Here is a 19,783-nt window from a genome sequence, read left to right on the forward strand (position 1 = left end):
CCTAAATGTCACTATAGGCCGCGATCTGATGACTAAGACGGACCCGCTCTGTGACCTCACCTAAGGCACACTTTTTTCAGCAAGGGCATCTCCGACTGCACAATACAGATGGCCAGGCGGGCATACTGTTACCAGGTAAATGTCATGGCCAGAGAGTACCGGAAAACAATGGGACAGAGCAGGAGCTCAACCGCGAGAAAGCCGGCATGTGGATTTAGAGTCCATATCCATTATCGCGTACCTTCACGCGGCCTTCACAAAGCTATCGATGCGCTTCATCGCAGTAGGCAGTAGTCCACGCAGCATACGAAGTCTCTCAGACAGCCCGAAGACGTTGCGAACCACTCCGATGGACGGTTTCATTGTTACACAAATCTCCACGTTTGGGAAGCGAGAAATTCCGACCAGGACTCTATGCAGACTTGCCTCCACCTGACCCGACGATCTCATTCCGGACTTCACAACTCTAGCCATCCAGGTCCGAGGTCGACATCGCCATCCTGCTCCACATTTCAACGCTCTGATTTCCACGCCTGGGAAGTAAAGGGACTCGATACCTTACATTCCACTATGCGCCGGCGCACTGCTCCTTGCTTGTCCCCTCGAGTCTATAAGTCTCCACGTCTGCTGAAACCATGACGCTATTCCGCGACACAACCAACAGGAGTCCGATCGTCTACACAAGAGACTTTGCATATCCGGAAACTGGTACAGCCGTTGTTCAACCACGGCGCGCGAGCAGAACCAAAATTGCGTTGGTCAGTGCGGACGCATTCGCTAGGTACGTTACATCTGCTTTCGATGGATACATCAGAAACATTACAATCGAGTTTGCCAAACAAGTCGTTGTTCACCAGTGCACATTCACCTTGATCACAAAGTTTGTCAAATCAGACGGAGCTAATTTATACGTGAAGGCTACTTACGGGACCAATGGTTGACTTCTTTGTAGGCCCGGAGAGGGAGCACTGGAGTGTCCACCACAGCCTGCTAGCTCATCATACTTCAGGTCCTGAAAAAGAGAACCTCTCATTGGGCCCGAATTATGCTACGCAGGTACCTCATTCCACAGATGATGCCACCATAGTGCTGCCTGAGTGCTCCACGGCCAGCTTCGAGCTACTATTGCCATTCCTCTATCAAGGCAAGCATCCGCCAAACGCTTCAGACCTACCCACCAATGAAGCAAAGTACGCCCACGCCACAAGCTGCCACGGTCTACATCTCATCGGCAAACGCCTGCGTCTCTGGCCTCTCTCGGACCTCGCCCTAGATGCCTATCGCTCCGCTCTCCACTCCGCACATCTCGTTCCGGATCCGGCAGAGCTCACGACCATCTACAAAGGCTGCGGCCCCGAGCATGAAGCGCTCAAGAAATTGATGATACGCATTGCGGCGAGGCAGATTATGGATCCGGAAGTGGAGAGGGATGTTGGTGCTTATGAGGAGCTTTTCGGCAGCTGTCCTGAGTTTGCGGTGGGTGTGTTGCGAGTGATTCGGGAGGAGTCGGGTGGGATGCTGTTGCGAGATCCGAATGAGGGTGGATGGGCCTGTACGTTTCATGACCATGAGGATGGAGAAGAGTGCGATGGCATGATATGGCCGGAGGTGGAGGACATTCGGACAGGTAAGCAAAACATCCGATTTTCCTTGATCAACATGGAGGCGCTGAAAATTGCCAGATTTAAAAACTGCAACGAGGAGTCGAGAGTCCGACAAACCCATCAGCTCAACAGACAAGCCCAAACGACCACCGAGAAAGCTCCGCATCTGCAACGCCACAATCGAAACACCGGCCAAGTCAATTGTAGCGGACGATTCCATTGAGTATTCGCCTCCGTATCGACCTCCGCACCCTGCATCTATCAATGGCATCATGAAGAAGTCCTCCTCGAACACTGGAGAATCAGGAACACATTTGCCACGACATCGTTCGAAGTTGGACGGCACTGGAGCCAAAGTTTGCTTTCGAGATCGCTCACTCAGCTCCTCGAGCGACACGGCTGTGTCCATCCAGGATCAGACGCACGTCAGGACTCCAATCAAGCACGCCAACGGCGGAGGCACAAGCAGAGATCATCACGGGAACAAGCTTCCAACCCGGAGGGGCACTAAATCAATATCCAACGGAGAGCAAACTCAAGATGGTGCAGACCATTCTCCTGATCAAGCGAAGTCTGTGCTCGATCGCACAGGACAAGAACCGGGCGAAAGACTTCCATGGCTCAAGCAGGAGAACGACTCGCTTAGCCCGACCGTCTCAGCTGAAGTTACCCCCGGCCATCGTGCGATCACTCCCACCTCTTCAGGAGAAACGAAAAAGTCGACAAGCACAACACCAAAGCCAGCGAGGATTAGGCAAGTACCCAGGATTCCACCCGAGAATTATGCTTCACCACGAGAAATCAGAGTCAAGAACTGGAAGCAATTAGATCAGGAGATGAGGAGACATCGACCAGGAGCAAAGGAGAAGAGTGAACGTGTAAAAAGTATCGTGAGAAGACTCGACGGGATGGACGGCATCGGAGAGAGGAAAGCCGAGGAGAGGACGATGTAAATGGGATGAGGAATATGCCGCTGCCCCGAGACAAGATTCATGGCTGCCTGTAGCCCTGTCGGTCGAAATGCACCTAATAAGCAGCGTATGCAGACTTCACCGGCGGTCCGCGCTATCTCGGTGTGCAGGATACGGATTCAGAATACGAGTCCGACCAGCAGCTGCTAGAGGGCCCTTGTCTAACAAGCACTGCCCCAACGGAGATAGATATATCTGTCGGTCCCACACTCTGCTTCGGCACTTCACCCCCACAATAGTTTCTCAAGAGCTCCTCGACACTCGACAACCTCCCAATCCGAAGGACTACCATCACACAACTCGACCGGTTCCACTCCAAACTCGAAATCACGATGCGTTCCGCCATCCTGGTCGCCATCGCCATCGCCATCGGGACTGCTCACGCCGCCACCACCTGCGGTTACTTGCCCTGTTCTGGAAGAAAGAGCAGGTGTCTATGGTCGTGTAGCGACCCCATCGCAGGGACGCACGACACCGAACCCCGGGGCTCATGTCACGTGTGAGTTTCCAGTTCACCTGATATCACTTCTTGGCTCGTGAACGATTGTGCGCTGACAACTTTGACAACTTCTTCTCTCCAAACAGTAAAAAAGGTGGCGGCTGGGAATGCAGAGACTAGCGTCTATTCCACGCGCCAGCGAGACGCATGGATCACTCCTACCGGACGGGATCTGAAGACGACCATATTACTCAGTCACGTCGACGGCCGGAATCGATGTCGAGACCAAATCTAGGGGTTGGAGCTCGGAGCAAAGATGACTGGCCCCTCACAGTCGAAGAGAGGCCTGGACAGTGGACTCTTATCTTTTATAAGCTTACACGATTTGAGCGAGCGATCGAGAAAACACACGGTAGAGATTGATTTCTTCAAACGCGCTGCTCACCGAACTTTTGGGAGATTGGGAAGGAAGGCCATCAGACAGCAGTTTGGAGATTGGTTACCATTTCTCGCGAAGCCATAGTTCCATGTGTCATTTCCTTGTTGAGATGTTGATTAGTTGTCTTGTTGTGCTCTTGCCTTCCGCCAATCAGTACAGCGTCGGCGGTATTCGCTGGAGAACTTGTATTCGAGCAATCAACGCCGCGAGACGAAGAGAAGACGAGAAGGTAGCAATGATGAGTTCTTAATGAAGGCCGTGTCTAATCGTCTATGAAAGTGCTGTAAGCGCATTTCCAATTCCAAGTCCAACGCAGCTCCCGTATCAGCGTAGTCCAGCTCTCTGAACGTCACCCATTCAATCATCAAGTCTTGCATCCTTTGCTCCTCTCTCGACACACTTCCCTCCCGTCGCATGGATACACGCAACATACATCTCAATCGCTGTCCCCTGAGATCACACTGTCCGGATCTCCACTACCACCAGAGCTGTCGTACTCGTTCGGCACTTCGAACCTAACTCGCAACAGGGAGCTCTCGACGTTGTCTGGTGCGCGGAAGTGGGCCGTGAACGTCGACATCTGCTGCTCGTCCTCGCTCGACACATCAACATTCATCGACGGCGACAGCACATCCGCACGGAACAAATGTGCTTCGAGCCACACACGCCTCTCGCCGTTCGCCAGCATTTCACCTTCCAAGAAGAGCTTCAATGGACCCTCCTTCCAGCGATACAGCTTGCCCAAGTCATCGATATCCTCGCTGTACTTGTCCTCGTCCAGACCCTTCGCCCAAGGCAACACCCAGAATCGAATGCCGTACTCCAAGTCCTTGTACTCTGGCCGAAAGTCCGCCAGACCGTCCTTCAACGCCGTGCTCAACGCTTCGATCGCGGACTTGCCATCTTCAAAATCGAGCAGAACGTCACCCGGGACCTGGACCTCGGACAGGTGAGGCTCAGAGAAGCAGTTCACAACGCGCACGGCCAACTTCAGCACCTTACCCTTGATGTCCCTATCTTTGACGGGCTTGGAGGTAGCGGCACGGTCGTAGTGCAAGAAGGTCAGCATCGGATACCGCGGAACGCCGGGCTGCACCTTCATCTGCGCTGCTTCACTGCGGGCTGTCCATCTCCAAAGCTGGCCTCTGCACTTCTCGGGAACCTGGGCATACTTCTGAATCACCGTAGTGCCGCGGAGATTTCCCAATGGTTCGTAATCATCTGTGGAACCAAGGAGGTGATTGTGGAAGGGACGGGCGAAAGTATCGGTGTAATAAGCCGAGTTTGGATCTTTGCGGGGGTAGGTCAGGAGCACTGGATAGGTCAGGCGTGAGTGCTCTGCGATGGAATCCTTGTGGAGAAGTGATGTTGACGCAGCGACGGGCAGCGGACTGGACTTGAGGGTACCAATGCGGTGATGGTTGAGAATAGCGCGTGGCTTCAGCTGGTAGACGGAATCGAAATTGGGTTGGTTTGGACCAAGATTCACGATTCCGAATTCGATGTCAATGTTGATCGTAGGAGCTTCAGAAGTGAGTTCTTTGCGCGTGAGAAAGAGGTCGGACATCGTGGAGAAGCGCATTGAACGATCAGGCGTAGGGTTGACGTATTGACCGCGTTCGTCATGGAAGCGGATGAAAGATCGCATGTGCCAGCCATAGTCGGTGCCTTTGAACTGATTGAGCTTGTCTGCATGCTTCTCGCGAATGTCTTCGCAGTGACTACGCATGACCCCGCGAAGATCATCGGGGCAACCGCTGAGGAGAACGTTTGCGTAGCGGGTCACTGGCTTGACAGAAGGATGGCTGATGAAGTAACAGCTCATGATGACAATGCAGTAGTCTGTCCGATTGGCGCTATGTTCGGTGGAGTCTGGCGGTGTTGATGGACCTGATGATCGAGCTTCGAATCTGGAATCTGACAGCTTCCCGCTGAACAAGCCTGCGGCCGCGATGGGTGTAGAACGTTGTGGTGTTGACGCTTCTGACGAGGATGGACCAATATCGAAGTCCGGGAGCTCCCCATTGACCAATTCCACCGCCGCGAGCACACGTGGAAGAGGGTTTGTCGACACGACGTGGGCTTCGACGTACAATCGCCGGTCACTCTTGGCAACGCGTGCGGGCAACATGAATTGCTCCAGAATGCCTTGATTGAATGAATGAAGTGTGTTGGTAGGAGACCCCTGAGGCAGTACCCACAGGAGAAGCTCCCACTTGTCTTTGAAGTCCGCATCAAACAGCGCACACTTGGAGTCTTGCGCTCTCAGCTTCGAGCAGATCTCCTCGCGAAGGACGTCTGGTGTGCAGTGTGGCGGTGATAGGAGAGAGAAAGGCGCAAACAAGTGGTAAGCCGGCCCTTCCAAATCATGCAACTTGGTGTAGCAAGGTCCGTAGACAGCCATGAAGTATCCTTCGTAGTCTTGCATGACGGGAGGAGACTCAAGGGTGGCGCATGTCAAACGAACTGCATCTGGTAGCTTGGGTTGATCGTGGTGGCCCTTTGCCAGCGGAGTGATGTGTGATTTGATGGAAGCCAGTAGCGATGCGAAGGAATGCTCGTCAACGAATGGTGCGTAGAACTTCTTCCGGGCCGGCAGCTCTTCGAGGACGAAGGCATCGTCGAAGTTGCTGATCTCTTGATCCTTAACCGTCAGGACGTCCACTCCGACAAGTTCCGCGCCGTTGGGATTGCCAATCTGGCAGCGGCCAAAGTAGCGATGAAAACTGGGTTCTGGTTGCGCAAGTGCCGCGTTGTGGGTGATGTGAGTCTTGTCGTCGCCGACGGAGAGATAGCAATACTTGCTCCGGGATTCCAGAGGGATAGCAGAGATCGATAGAGCGTGACCACTTCGGCTGATGTGCACAGTGATAGGAATGATGCGGTCGCGATCCGAATCGGAAAACAAGTGTGCCACCTCTCGAACCTGGTAACGACCATCCAGACCGGCGGAGAGATAGTGGTTCCTCCAGTCACCAAAATCGACGACAGTGTTGTAGTTCCAATCGGTCTCGGTGTTTTGGATCGATTCGGCGGGATCTCTTCTCAGCTCAAGCAGGTGCTCCTTCACCATCTCCCGGAGAATCGAAGGCAGCATGGAAAGACGGGTTTCGGGAGGAATATTGCGTTTGAGCGGAACGGCCGAACTGCCAAAGACCATGCGTATAGTGACCTTCATCCTATCGGAATGCCTGTTTGGCGACTTCATTCCGAACCACTTCTTGACGGCCCCTCTCTTGAAACCTGTTCCGTTCGACATGTACAGATGATGGACGAGAGAGACGCAGAAGGAGATGAGACGATGGCAAAGCGATGTAAGCATATGGTTGGAAGGAAAAGATGAACCATGGCAAGAGGATGAAAGTTGGAGATGGCATTCTCTCGCATGCAGGATGCCACGCCAAGGTGTTGCTCGAGCAAACGATGGGCAGTCAAACGGGGAAAAGGAAGGTACCTGCCTGTACCTGCCTGTCCTTCACCGTGGCGACGCGACTTCCGTCGTATCATCAACACCACAACGACGCGCGCATTGCTCCTGCGGCAAAATGTGAAATCTTCGTCGTCGTGCATGCTGTCAGGATGGGACTCTGGTCTCGAGTCTTGTGCCATGATCCCACACAATCGTTGCCTGAGTCGACGCCGCGGCGGAGATCAAGAAAGAGAACAAACGGTCAGAGAGGAAGCAGTATAGTGGAATGGTATATACTTTACACGCCGTCGTGATTGACTGAGGTCGGCCTCGAAGACAGAAGAAGACGATAAGATAGATCGACGGCCCGAACCGAGCGGTAAGATGATTGATTGGCTCAAAATCATCTCCGAAAACATGCACCAAAAGTGGCACCACTTTCAGAAAGAAACGCCCTCGCGCCATCTCGTAATGAGTAAATTGCTGCAGATCTTCAACGGGCAACTCTCCGGACTTTTCCTCTCTCTCTCTCTTTGTCGTTCAATCTCTTACACTGTGTGTGTGTGAGAACCACTCCTCACCAGGATCACAGCCTCCGAGGACTCGACTCATTGGCCGTGCTTCATCCTCAAACATGGCGTCCGTCATGCAGGCTCTCAATGCCTCTTCCACCGACGCCCCGAACCCTCTCTACGTCGACATTGCCGTCGCCTCGCCGGGACTCGTCAACAAAATCTTCGACAGTGCGACGCCGGTGAACGTCTTTGGCGCCTTTCTGGCATTGTTCGTCGCCGCCGTCATCTACGACCAATGTGAGTTGTGCGATCAACATTGCCACTGCGGACACACATTGACTGATCGTCTCAAGGCTCCTACTGGACTCACAAAGGCACTCTCGCTGGAGACGCCTGGAAAATCCCATTCGTCGGACCCTTTCTCGAGAGCGTCAATCCTCAGTTCAGCAAATACCACCAGAAATGGCTGTCCGGCGCGTTGTCATGCGTCTCCGTCTTCCACAAGTTCGTGGTCATTGCCGCTACTCGTGACATGGCTCGCAAGGTCCTGAACTCGCCAGCATACGTCAAGCCTTGTGTGGTGGACGTCGCGCACAAATTGCTGCGACCGGAGAATTGGGTGTTCCTGGACGGGAAGGAGCACGTTGAATATCGCAAGGGTCTGAATGGATTGTTTACGCGAACGGCGTTGGAGACGTACCTCCCGGGACAAGAGGAGGTGTACAATGAATACTTTGAGGAGTTCCTTCGCGAATCGCAAGCGGCTGGCAAGCCAAAGGCGTGGGTATACTACCTCCGCGAGTTGATGTGTGCTGTGTCATGCCGCACTTTCGTCGGACACTACATGTCGCGTGAAGGCGTGAAGAAGATTGCGGATGATTACTACAACATTACGGCTGCTTTGGAGTTGGTCAACTTTCCGATCATCCTCCCATTCACCAAGACATGGTACGGCAAGAAGGCTTCGGACAAGGTTCTCGAGGCGTTCGCAAACTGTGCTGCAAAGGCAAGGATTCGCATGAAGCAAAAGGGTGCTCAGCCAGAGTGCATCATGGACCGCTGGCTTATGCAAATGATCGAGTCTGATCGCTACCGCGAGCGAATCGCCAACGGAGAGAAGGTTCCTCAAGAAGAGAAGCCAGCCATGCTTCTACGCAACTTTTCCGACCTGGAGATCAGCATGACTGTTTTCACGTTCTTGTTCGCCTCGCAAGATGCCACTTCAAGTGCTGCTTCTTGGATGCTCCAGCTCGTCGCTGATCGTCCTGAAGTGCTTCAGAAGGTTCGGGAGGAGGGCCACCGACTTCGTCCAGATCCAAACCATCCGGTGTCGCTTGAAACACTCGAGAAGATGGTGAGCTCGCAGCAAACCTAGATTTCGACGTCATGCTAACGCATCTACCAGGAATACACCCGTGCCGTCGTCAAAGAAACTCTCCGGTACCGCCCACCCGTGCTCATGGTCCCTTACCTTGTCAAGAAGGACTTTCCGATCCCCGAAGCCAACTACGTCGCCAAGAAGGGCACAATGATCATCCCTTCAACATGGCTCTCACTGCACGACCCTGAAGCCTACGAGAATCCCGACGAATTCGCACCCGAACGATGGACGGTCGGAAACGCTGAAGAGCAAGGCAAGAATTGGCTGGTATTCGGCACGGGACCGCATTACTGTCTCGGCCAGACGTATGCGGTGTTGAACTTGATGTTGATGTTGCACAAGCTGAGCAAGGAGTATGAGTGGGAACATCAGATTACGGACAAGAGTGAGGACATTCGGGTCTTTGCGACGATTTTCCCAATGGATGATCTACTTTTGAAGTTTAAGAGGAGGGATCCGGCGATGGTCGCAGCAGGAGCATAATGAGCTGGAATCGGGTTTCCGGGGTCCTGGTGTTTTCATGAGCATTTTGCTAGGTTTTGGTTGAAAAGATGGATTGAGATGAGAAAGGAGGCAACTATGGCATCTCCTCTTGGTTTAATGCATGAAGAAAGTGCGCGCCGCGAAACAGAGCAGGCGTGCATGGGCGATTGTCCATCGTCCTTTTAGACAAGTCCTAGAGTTCAGTAGAGCATTTAGACGATTGTTGTATATATCCCTTTAAGATTTTCTGCTATGATTTTTGGCGCTTTTAATGCCGATCTTAGATTTATGAGTATATCTCTGGAACGACTGCGCTCCCATGCTTCTTCTTGAGCGAATTTTCCGACGGGTACGTTGCCACTACCGCTCACACACCAGACACACTCGCCGCCTTTGACGGTCCACTGCCCGACATTCCAGCAGCATCCTCATCCGCGTACCGAATCACTCTCCTCCCGCCTCGCGAAGTCGTTCCATTCGCCACCTGGGCCTGCGGCATCGCCAAGGCCACCGGGTTCGACATGTACGGCGGTCTCATCCGAGGCGTCGTTTCACTCGTCCCATGCGAGTCGGACTTGTTCCCATTCGCCATTGTCGCCGGACCCGTGAAATCCAACGTCGAGACGATCGCTGGCGTTGCGTTGCCGCTGCGGGTACGACTCGAGGCTCGGGAGGAGCGATCAACGGACACGACTGCGGACAGCGTACGAGGGAGGGAAAGACCGAGTTTCCCGAGAGGGATGGAGAGCCCGTGCACGACGATGGAGCACATGGCCAGAAACCACACGACGACGTCGAGAACTTCGCTGAGTTGCGCGGCGTCGGAGCGGATGGTGTCATCCACCGTGATGTCGCGGAGGAATTCGCGGGCGACATAGAGGTAGAAGATGGCGCTGACGCCGATCGGGCCGAAGAAGCCGACGAACATGGCGTGTTGGTAGTGTTCGACTTGGTGGATCCATTTGTGGGCTGCTAGAACCATTGGAAGACGTCGGAACAGGAGGACCATGATGCCGAGTAGGATGAGGCGATAGATGGGGATGACGCTGTTGTCGACGAAGCTGTGCCATGGGCAGACGGCACCGAACCATATGAAGATGCCGACGTTGAGGAGCATATCAATCGTGGGTTGCAGAGAGTCGTCCATTGTCTCGAGCCGGAACCAGTCGTCCCAGGTGAAAGTGTTGCCAGCGATGAAGCAAGCCAGGACATCGTCCGAGCCGATCATACCGACTGTGCCCACGATGAAGAGGGCCAAAGTGATTGCGAACACGAGGAAGGACTCCCGATCGACGTAGTTGCGCTCTTCGGCCCAGTGGAGCAGTTCTTTGGCGATCCAGCCTACAACCGCACCGTATACGACTGAGAGGATGATCACGTAGACCCATGTGTCATAGAACCACAAGGCAAAGGCATGACCAGCGCCACCGTGCTCTCCTGCGCCGCCGTTGCCTAAATACTTGAGGACATACAGTCCTAGAAACAGAAATGGGTATCCCAGGCCATCATTTGCACCAGACTCCGCGGTGATCTTGAAGGAAAGCAATCAGCAAAGAGAGCAAATCAGAGACACGCAATTTCTTACGAGTTTTTGCAATTCTGGCGGAATATTCTTGTCCGCAAACTTGCCCTTGACAATACTGTTACTGAGCACCGGATCTGTCGGCGTCACGCAAGCACCGATGCTCAACGCCATGACCAGGTCGATATTCGGCACCATTGCCCACACCAAGAACGATGTACACAACCACATCACACACATGCCAGGACCCAGCAGGATCGACAGACTCTTCCATTCCGTCCGCAAGTACCTGCTCGGCAACTGCACGCCTGCCAGCACGAGTTGCACACCCAGGACGAGTCGGGTGAAGTACAAGGTGATGGTCTCCAAGTCGATTTCATTTCCATTCGCGTACTCGAGTGGCCGCACCCAATTCGTGGCGTGCGGACTGAAAATGATGCCCGCGATCGTGGAGATCAGCGCTTCGGAGAGGTAGAACTTCTCTTTCAAGAGGTAGGATACCAGACCGAAGACGGTGACGAAGCCGCCCAATGTGGCGCATACAATGTTGAAGTTGACCAGCGAAAGGGTCGGCATGCTGTCTCTTTGCTCTTGGCTGCGGATAACCAAGGGTTGTCTTGGAAAGCTTGGTATAGTAGTGCTATCGTGCTCTTCTCTTGGTTCTGGGGTGAAGGCGCGCGGTCCCGAGGTGGGTTCGTGGAGCTCGTGTTATCGAATCATTGGTGATGCGTCGGTCTGGCGAAGGCGTTTCGCTGTCGATGCTTGCCTGCTTTGTCGGTTGGTCGTCGATGATGCACCAGTGCTCGCGCGCTGAGAACCTGTCCGGTTAAGATTTGGCGTGAGATTTGACGGCGTGAACTTACGCCAAATAAGCCATTTGACGTCGAATCTGCCACCTGTTCGGTTAAGCGGTGAGGATTAAGCACTTACGCGGCGTAAGGATGAGCGGCGTAAGATTAGAGTTCGTGTAGTACAACGGCTGGTAAGATAGCTAATAAGAGCTGTTATCGTTTACGCCGGTAGCTCGGATTCTTAATCCTACTCCGGAGTAGGTTTAAGAGCTAGCGTAAGTAACTAGCGTATTATCGTCGTAAACGCGTTCGTCGTAGTATATTCGTTCCTATTGCTATTACTATTAGTTAGTTAGTTAGTTATTACTATGCTACTAAGGATTCGGAAGCCCTCGAAGAAGGCGTTATTATCGTAGCCGCTTACGTAGAGTAAGTAGCTACCGAGCTAGTCGTCTACCCCTACACCTCTAATAACCCCTACGGCGACAACGAGTATATTTAAAACCCCTACTCGCAAAACCCCTACTATTAAACCGTAGCTAATACTACGCTAGCTAACACTACGCTAGCTAACACTACGCTAGCTAATACTAATCGTAGCGCGTCCTTAGTCCGTACCGGTAGAGTCTATTAAAGAGGTTAAACAGCCGAAGGAGGTAGAAGATAAAAGCGTTAGCGTTTAGACGAGCGGCGAAACGGATAGAAGCGGTAGTAGTAATAAGAGCGCTACCCCGGAGTAGTTATAAGGCGTTATTGTTAGTACTCGCTTTACGTAGTAAGACTATAAGGTTAAGGCTATAGTATATAGCCTAAACAAGTCCTTAGAAGCTAGTATACGCGTAGATAGTAGTGTTAAAGAAGTAGCGGTCGTTGTAGTAGTAGAGGCTATTAAAGTAGTCGCACCGGCTAGCCGCTATAGCTTCTTTACTAACGGTAGCGTCGGCGGTAAGGTTAAGGGCCTTAAGAGCGAGTAGAAGATATAGAACGAGATACTCTTATTATCCGGCTAGGGATTCGACGAGGATACTAGCTATCTATTCGCCGAGCTAGAGGTTATAGACCTTTACTTCGCTGTCTATAAGAACGCTCGGAAGTTTACTAAGAAGCCGTTATTTATAGCGACTAAGCTAGATTAGTTGTTTCGTAATATAGTAGCTACTAGCGTATACGCTACTAGTATTAGTATAACCGCGGACGAGTCGCTCGGAACGGACGTTAAAGTAGACGACGTAACTACTCGTAAGAGGCGTACGACGGAGTAGGCTCGTAAGAAGAAGCGTACGAGGGTCGATTCGGAAGGCGCGATATATTATCTAGCTAATATTCTACGAGAGACGTTAGTAGCCCTAGCGCTATAACTTACGCTAGAGTAGTTAATATTAAAGGTAGTGTTCTTATAGGATACGAAGCCGTACGAAGGACTAAAGCCGTAGTAGCGAGTCCTCGTTTATTAGCGTATAAAGGAGATCGGAATGCTAGAGTATTAGTGCGACGTAGTAGATTCGGACTATAAGGAGGCGTTCGTATTCTAAGCGGTAGATAAGTTAAAGGGCTAGTACGACTTTAAGAGGGCTAGTAGGGCTAGTAGTAGTAGTGTTATTAGTAGAAGAACGTCGTCGAGTAGTACGGAAGAAGGAAGTAAGGACGGTAAGGTCGATAATAAGTTAGCTTAATTCGAGAAAACCGTATACGCGTCTTAGCGGGAAAAGAGAAGTAGAAGTTATAAAGATTGTCCGTTAAAATTCGTAGTATAGCCCTACTTTATAGCAAATTATACTAAAAAACACCCCTTTTTTAGCACTCTTCCGAAGAGTAATAGATAGCTACTATAACACCCTCCTATTCCCTAAATTAACTAAATTCCCCCTTAATTTCCGACTTCTTAAACTAACCTCGTCGATTAACGACTGTTTAATTAATACTATCTACCTCCTCTTCGACTAGATACTCCTTATACGACGCCTACATATCCCTCGCTAACTAATCCCTTATTATAGTTATCGTCGTCCTCGGAGCTATATCCTCCTCGCGCTACGCTACCTCGTCGTCGAATAGCCGGTAGTCCGTATAATCTTCTACTAGCTCTACCGGCGGTGTACGACCGAATCCGATTAATACGTTATATATAGCGACATAGGCATATACTAGCTATACTTACGTAGCTATATCGAATAGCGGACTAGTCTCGAAGATACGGAAGCGCTTCTTTAATATACCGAACGCTCGCTCTACGACGTTCCTTATCGACGAGTAGCGTAGATTAAAGAGCTCCTTAGGATTCTTAGGCTTTATATTAGCTAGATACTACTCTCTTAGGTAATACCGTATACTACGGTAAGGCACTATAGTAATCTCGCTATTCGAGTATCTAGTATCTACGAGATAATAATAGCCGTCCGGTGCGCTAAAGCCGTATAAGGAGCGTACGTTATTAAGTATACGACCGTCGTAAGTAGAGCCTTCCTATCTAGCTAATATAAACGTAAACCGCATAGTTATGTCTACTACCGCTAATACGTTCTATATAAGGGTACCCTTCCGGTTTCTAAAGGGCGCTTATTTACCCTTTACGTATACGAAGACGTAAGAGCTATCTAGCGCTCTAACGTAGTCGTTAAACTATAGCGAATACTTATATCCCTTCGTATAAATATACTAATAATCCTCTACCCTCGTAGGCTTTACTACCTCTTTATATATACGGTATACCGCGTCTAGCACCTAATAGAATATCGGTCTAATAGTCGATAGCGAATACTAGAAGTCCTCGGTAATGTCGCGATACCGGTCGTTATAAGTAACTATATAAAGGAAGATTAATAACCTCTAAGGCTTGCTAATTAACCCTCTACGGACTCCCTATAGATAAGAATGCACTATCTTATATATAGCTTCGAAGGCTCTCGGTTTATAGCGCGTATATCGATATAAGCGTATATAATTACGAAGGATGTCGAAGGTAAATCGCTTACTACGCGCTATGTCTATATATACTGTCCGGATACTACTAGGTATGCGATAACTATAGTCTTCTAGTATGCTTATAGCTACGGTAGTAAGCACTAGTATATTACGGTAGTAGCGACTAATACGCTAATGCTCTAAGGATATAGACGACTCTATAGTAGTAGTAGTAGTAGTAGTAATAAACATGCACTAACGCGCTCGCTAAACAATACACCGAATAGTAAATACGCTAACAACGCGTTCACGCCACGACTTACACTACGACTTACACTACCGCTTAACCGAACAACACCATAGATCGACACGACATTAAACTTCCACTATTGCACACACCAATATCGACAACATAGTCCGAGCGCTCAAGTCACGCCGCACCTTAACCGGACAGGTCCTGAGAGAGGGTGAGGCGGCCTTTGCAATCGTCAGGTCGGCCTCGCATGAACTTCGGCTTTCACCAGGCGATTGACGGTGGACTTTACATCGTCCTCGGTGGATTTCACTTCGTCCTCGTCTTACGTCCAATTCGAGCACAACGTGCATGCAAAGAGCGCCCTGTTGATGATGAGAATATGTTGCAATCAGGAGACTGCAGGGAACAAAGCGAAATCTATGTCATGGTCGGCCCAGAATCATACCTTACTCCGGTCTCGCTCTTCATCCCCTGGACCCCTCCCCATCGCCCCGCAATCCAGCATCACATGAAGGTGAAACCTTGACATCACACCTTGGTCAGGACAAATCTGAAGGCAAGATGAGTGAAGCAATCATCCGTCCAGTCCGGCACTTTCACAACCGTGTCGCCATTGTGACCGGTGCCGGAGCTCACGGCGATGGCATCGGGAATGGACGTGCTGCGGCCATCTTGCTCGCAGAGGAGGGATGTTCAGTCGTCTGTGTGGACTTGAAAATCGAGTTAGCAGAGAAGACGGTTGAGATGATCAAGGAGGACGGTAAAGGCAAGGCCATGGCCATCAAGGCGAATGTGGCGGACGAAGAAGATTGTAAGAGGGTGGTGGATGAAGCTGTAAAGCAGTGGGGAAGGTTGGATATCCTCGTCAACACCGTGGTATGTTCCATGTTTTTGGCAGCAAACCCAGCAATCACAGATGGCCTGATTGACTTGCCTGCTTAGGGTATTGGAGGTGCATCCGGGACGGCAGTCGACGTGGATATGGTCGAATGGGCGAAGAGCATGGAGGTCAACGTAGCATCAATGGTCATGATGTCAAAGTACGCAATTCCTGTAATGAAGAAGAACGATGGGCAATGGCGAGGAAGTATTGTGAATATGGCCTCTGTTGCTGGCATCCGAGGTGGCAATCCTCATCTGCTCTATCCTACGAGTAAAGGCGCTATTGTTGTATGTTTCTCCGAGGTGACGTTTGTGAGATCGAACTGACGAAAGGTCGTAGAACATGACGCGGGCAATGGCCTCGCATCACGCTCCTGATGGGATTCGAGTGAACTGTGTTTGTCCTGGCATGGTCTACACTCCACACATGGGCGGATATGATGGTGGTATGAGCGATGCGGCTCGAGCATCGCGGAAGAACAGGAGTCTTCTGAAGACCGAGGGCAATGGGTGGGATGTCGGCGCTGCGATCAGGTTCTTGGCTGGAGATGAAGCTCGATGGTAAGTTGAATGATCCGCTCCAGTGTGTAACCCTGCTGATCTGGCTCACTTACAGGATGACCGGCGTTATACTTCCCGTGGACGCTGGCTCGACCGTTGCCACGGGATCTGACCTTCCTCCCGATGCGAATCATCACCCGAAGTCGACGTAGATGCCGTACCATGGCCAGACATGCCAGATCTGATGACAGGGGATGTCGTGGATCATCAAGCATCCACCTTGTCCTTCACCGTCTGCATGATCCTCCTGTGAAGTTCCGCAGCAGCAGCCACATGTGCCTCCAGCTTCGGGTGATACGGTACCATTCCCTCGATGAACATCTCCAACTCGAAGCCAGTCACCCAGGGCTGCTTACTCCCTACTTCATGTCCTGCACTCAGCTTCGACATCTCCACCAGCACAACGCCCCCTCTAGATTCCGCCGCATTGCGATACGCCCTCGCTAGAATCGCAGCTTGTCCACGATAATGCAATATTCTCTCGGCTGGCAGCGGTGTATCTGTCTCCGGCTGTGTAGCATCTCCGAACACAGCAATGTAGTCCACGAGATAGATCCTGGCGCTTGGGGCACGTTCTTGAATTTTGTCAATCACGTCAAGGAACCGCTGCGTGAGCTTCTCGACACTCAAGCTAGGAGGGAGAGGCAGCGTGAAGAAATCTGCCAGCAGGTCCTTCGTAGGTCCTTCTGGTGAGTTACGATATGCGTCACACATCATTCCACCGCTGTAGCCTAGATCATTGCCGCCGCCTGTCAAAGTCACAATGTCTGCATCTTTGGGCAGAGAGTCCAATTGTGGGTCGAATATCTTGCCGAGTGTTTCTTGCCTCTCGTTGAGCACATTGAGCAAAGTCGCGCCAGAGACGGTGAGATCGACCAGGTCCGCGTTCAGCAGTGTTGCTAATTGGGACGGATAATTCTGTCCAGATCGTCTTGCATTTGGTTCGACTGTTGGGTTGATGCCGGGGCCAGCGGCAAATGAACTGCCTAGGGCAGCTATCTTCAGGCGCCGGTTTGTCATGATAAGGATTGTTATTGATGAAGTCTTCGTTGACGAAACGTGCATAAGATCTCGAAAGGGAAGTGCAGAGTTACGATGTCAGGATATGTCTTGGCAAAAGTGGGTCTTTGTCACTTTGATGTGACTAGCGTCGTTCTATTGAAACATATGTCCATGTGCTACCACCACTCATCCCTGGTTGGAGATGTCTTTTGTACGGAGTCTCTTCTTGCTCTTCCCAATGAGCTGTGCTGAGACTAGTTCCCTCCAAATTCAAAGCCCGTCGTCAATCGGGCGAACAAGCTGCGACCTAGAAGAACTTGCCCTTCACATCGATCACGGTCCTCTCCACACCATTGCCGTCAACGAATCGGTGGCGATCAATGCTCGAGCGCTCTTCCGGCTCGAAAGCAGCATCAGGAGCTGTGGGGCGATCGAGTGCAGTGAAGCGGGTGCCACTGGCTTTCGCCTTCAGCCAAAGTACACCAATGCGCAGAAGGAAGGCGGAAATAGCGAACAGCAGCCCTCCCACGGGTGCAGCCACGAAAGCACCAAAAGCAGACCAGTCGTCTCCGTAAAGTCCACCGGACAAGATAAGAAGTTCGCCGGCTTTGTGTGCGTCGCCGTCGTAGTAGACCAGGCCGAAGAAGAAGACAGAGAGAATGCCTCCGAGACCTCCGATGACCACTTCAAATCCGCGCCAGCAGTATGCTTTGGAACTCAGACCAATGACCAAGCAGGGGGTGATGGAAGCGCTGAGAAGATCGGAGATGAGATAGATCTGCAGCACGCTAGGGCTTTTGAGAGCCACAATCATTGTCGGGACGATGATGATCACAACAATGGCACGAACGATCCAGGTGTTCAGCTTGTTCCTGAAAAGGTCGTTCGATCCAGTGGAGATGATGGCGGACTGGAAAGAGTCGAACGCAGAGGTGCTCAATGTGACGACCATGACAAGAATAACGCCCACGACCCACGCTGGGAGCGTGTTGAGGAGGGTGAAGAGCTCGATGCCAGAAGGCACTGGAGGCGTTCCAAGAACTCCAGACCAGCCTGCGACGAGGCCAGACACGCCGATGAGGGTAGTAATGCAGGTGACAGCCACAGCCGCGATACTGACGCCGATCCAGAGGTCTTTGTCGGTCTTGGCGGCGAAGGCTCTCATCCAAAATTGCGAGAGGAAGAAGTCGTTCGTCAGGATGGCCACAGGGAGGATATAGAGAAGCTGCCATCCGAGTAAATTGGCGTTGAGATATCCAGAAGCTGGGATTGATGACCTGTCGATGTCGACAGTGGTGGCAATGGAGATGGTTCCGATGATAATGAACAACAGCACCATGGCTCCTTGGATATTGTCTGTCACGAAGGAGACCCGGAAACCTCCTGCCGCAGTGTAGATCGTAGTCACAGCGCACTGGACGATGACGGCGGGTAGACCATTGAGACCGGTCAAGAGGTTCACGACTTGCTGGAGAGCGGACAGTTCAGCGACCATGTAGAGCCACATCGTGGCAAGGCTATACATTGTCAGTGGAACTCCGGTTTACCCTCGTGGGCTGCGACATACGTGAAGAAGCTCAGATAGAGGGATGTAACGCTGCCATAGCGCTGGCGAGTCCATTCGGTAAGGACGAAGCCCTCAGGACACTTCCTCCTGATGATCGGGGCCAGGACCGCGAAGATGAAAAGCGGCAGGCCCGAAGAGAGTGCATAGACAAGCAGTCCATGGACACCCGCAAGCGCGGCGATATTCGGGTATGTAAACAGGATTCCCGACCCAAGGGCTGATGTTCGTCGTCTATGTCAGTGGTTTCGTTCGAGGGTGTGGAGATGGGGGAGTAGAAGCGGCAGCACATTTCCCACGCAAGCATTAACTTGATCGAGTCATAGCGGTACATCTCAGCTTCGCGCAGTAGTCTAGCATGCAGGCCTCACTGTCTCTCCCACAGCAGGAGGTGGACAGCAAGGTCCGACATGTTCGACCCGCGATCGGCGCCCGCAGTGCTGCACATCGTGCTCTCAGTCCTTTCAACGCGCGCCCGAAGTCGCTGAAGACGGGCGTTTGAGAGCACGATGCCAAAGAATGCATGCGTACGAACCTTCTGTCAGTAGTCTTGATGTGGTGCGTAACGTGAGGTGGTCGAGATGTCAAGATCACGCTCTCCGCTCGTAATGCCTTGCCGCTTCATATGGGTCTCACGACCGCATGGCGACACTCACCAGATGCGATGAAATTCAAGGCGAGCGGCACTCCTGTGTTCAAGTTCGTCAGCATCGATTCAGACTCAAAGGCTGCACACTGAGCGTTGTCCGCTGGCTGTACCCTTCTGAGTTCTGTTGGCAGAAAGGAATTGTCCGGCAGTCTGACCACGCAGTCTCCATGCGATGTAGAGACCGAAAATGCTGTTGGGAGAGTCGTTAGCTCGGAGCTACACTCCGTCGCGTGTCGAACGAGGCGTACAGGAAAGCTGCATATGTGCAGTACAATAAGGCGTTGGACGCCGGCTGCGATGGTTGGCCCATGACTCGCGTTCTGTTACTTGATTGATACCGGCGGGAGAGGTAAAAGATACAGGCGAAGGTGGTGTGTGCGAGCAAGCTTTTTCCAAAGAGTTTGATTGCGTTTT

General features: G+C 51.8%; 7 protein-coding genes across 7 annotated transcripts; 3 read left to right on the forward strand and 4 right to left on the reverse strand.

Moving 5' to 3' along the window:
• Nucleotides 1–635: 635 nt before the first annotated feature.
• MYCGRDRAFT_90853 (uncharacterized protein) lies at nucleotides 636–2,557 on the forward strand (the record flags this gene model as incomplete). The annotated part of the gene is made up of 3 exons (XM_003854958.1): nucleotides 636–781; nucleotides 918–1,627; nucleotides 1,683–2,557. The coding sequence occupies 3 exons, from the start codon at nucleotides 636–638 to the stop codon at nucleotides 2,555–2,557; spliced, it is 1,731 nt and encodes a 576-aa protein (XP_003855006.1).
• Nucleotides 2,558–3,889: 1,332 nt separating this feature from the next.
• MYCGRDRAFT_90854 (uncharacterized protein) lies at nucleotides 3,890–6,775 on the reverse strand (the record flags this gene model as incomplete). The annotated part of the gene is made up of 1 exon (XM_003855445.1): nucleotides 3,890–6,775. The coding sequence occupies one exon, from the start codon at nucleotides 6,773–6,775 to the stop codon at nucleotides 3,890–3,892; it is 2,886 nt and encodes a 961-aa protein (XP_003855493.1).
• Nucleotides 6,776–7,427: 652 nt separating this feature from the next.
• CYP-70 (ERG5, C-22 sterol desaturase) lies at nucleotides 7,428–9,491 on the forward strand (the record flags this gene model as incomplete). Its single annotated transcript, XM_003854959.1, has 3 exons — nucleotides 7,428–7,674; nucleotides 7,731–8,731; nucleotides 8,783–9,491. 3 exons carry the CDS (start codon nucleotides 7,497–7,499, stop codon nucleotides 9,239–9,241), a joined length of 1,638 nt encoding a protein of 545 aa, XP_003855007.1.
• A 117-nt stretch (nucleotides 9,492–9,608) lies between these two features.
• Nucleotides 9,609–11,570, reverse strand: MYCGRDRAFT_68526 (uncharacterized protein; the record flags this gene model as incomplete). Its single annotated transcript, XM_003855444.1, has 2 exons — nucleotides 9,609–10,772; nucleotides 10,827–11,570. The coding sequence occupies 2 exons, from the start codon at nucleotides 11,337–11,339 to the stop codon at nucleotides 9,609–9,611; spliced, it is 1,677 nt and encodes a 558-aa protein (XP_003855492.1).
• Nucleotides 11,571–15,272: 3,702 nt separating this feature from the next.
• MYCGRDRAFT_68530 (uncharacterized protein) lies at nucleotides 15,273–16,597 on the forward strand (the record flags this gene model as incomplete). Its single annotated transcript, XM_003854960.1, has 4 exons — nucleotides 15,273–15,587; nucleotides 15,654–15,881; nucleotides 15,934–16,154; nucleotides 16,210–16,597. 4 exons carry the CDS (start codon nucleotides 15,273–15,275, stop codon nucleotides 16,304–16,306), a joined length of 861 nt encoding a protein of 286 aa, XP_003855008.1.
• Nucleotides 16,598–17,463: 866 nt separating this feature from the next.
• MYCGRDRAFT_36927 (uncharacterized protein) lies at nucleotides 17,464–18,938 on the reverse strand (the record flags this gene model as incomplete). Its single annotated transcript, XM_003855443.1, has 2 exons — nucleotides 17,464–18,673; nucleotides 18,724–18,938. Coding segments are annotated over 2 exons (1,425 nt in total), but the record flags the coding sequence as incomplete, so codon positions are not given.
• Nucleotides 18,939–19,115: 177 nt separating this feature from the next.
• Nucleotides 19,116–19,705, reverse strand: MYCGRDRAFT_79489 (uncharacterized protein; the record flags this gene model as incomplete). The annotated part of the gene is made up of 3 exons (XM_003855442.1): nucleotides 19,116–19,409; nucleotides 19,480–19,559; nucleotides 19,618–19,705. The coding sequence occupies 3 exons, from the start codon at nucleotides 19,677–19,679 to the stop codon at nucleotides 19,342–19,344; spliced, it is 210 nt and encodes a 69-aa protein (XP_003855490.1).
• Between the last annotated feature and the right edge of the window lie 78 nt (nucleotides 19,706–19,783).

Source organism: Zymoseptoria tritici, chromosome 2 (assembly GCF_000219625.1).
Source record: "Zymoseptoria tritici IPO323 chromosome 2, whole genome shotgun sequence".
Classification (NCBI taxonomy): Eukaryota; Fungi; Ascomycota; class Dothideomycetes; order Mycosphaerellales; family Mycosphaerellaceae; genus Zymoseptoria; species Zymoseptoria tritici.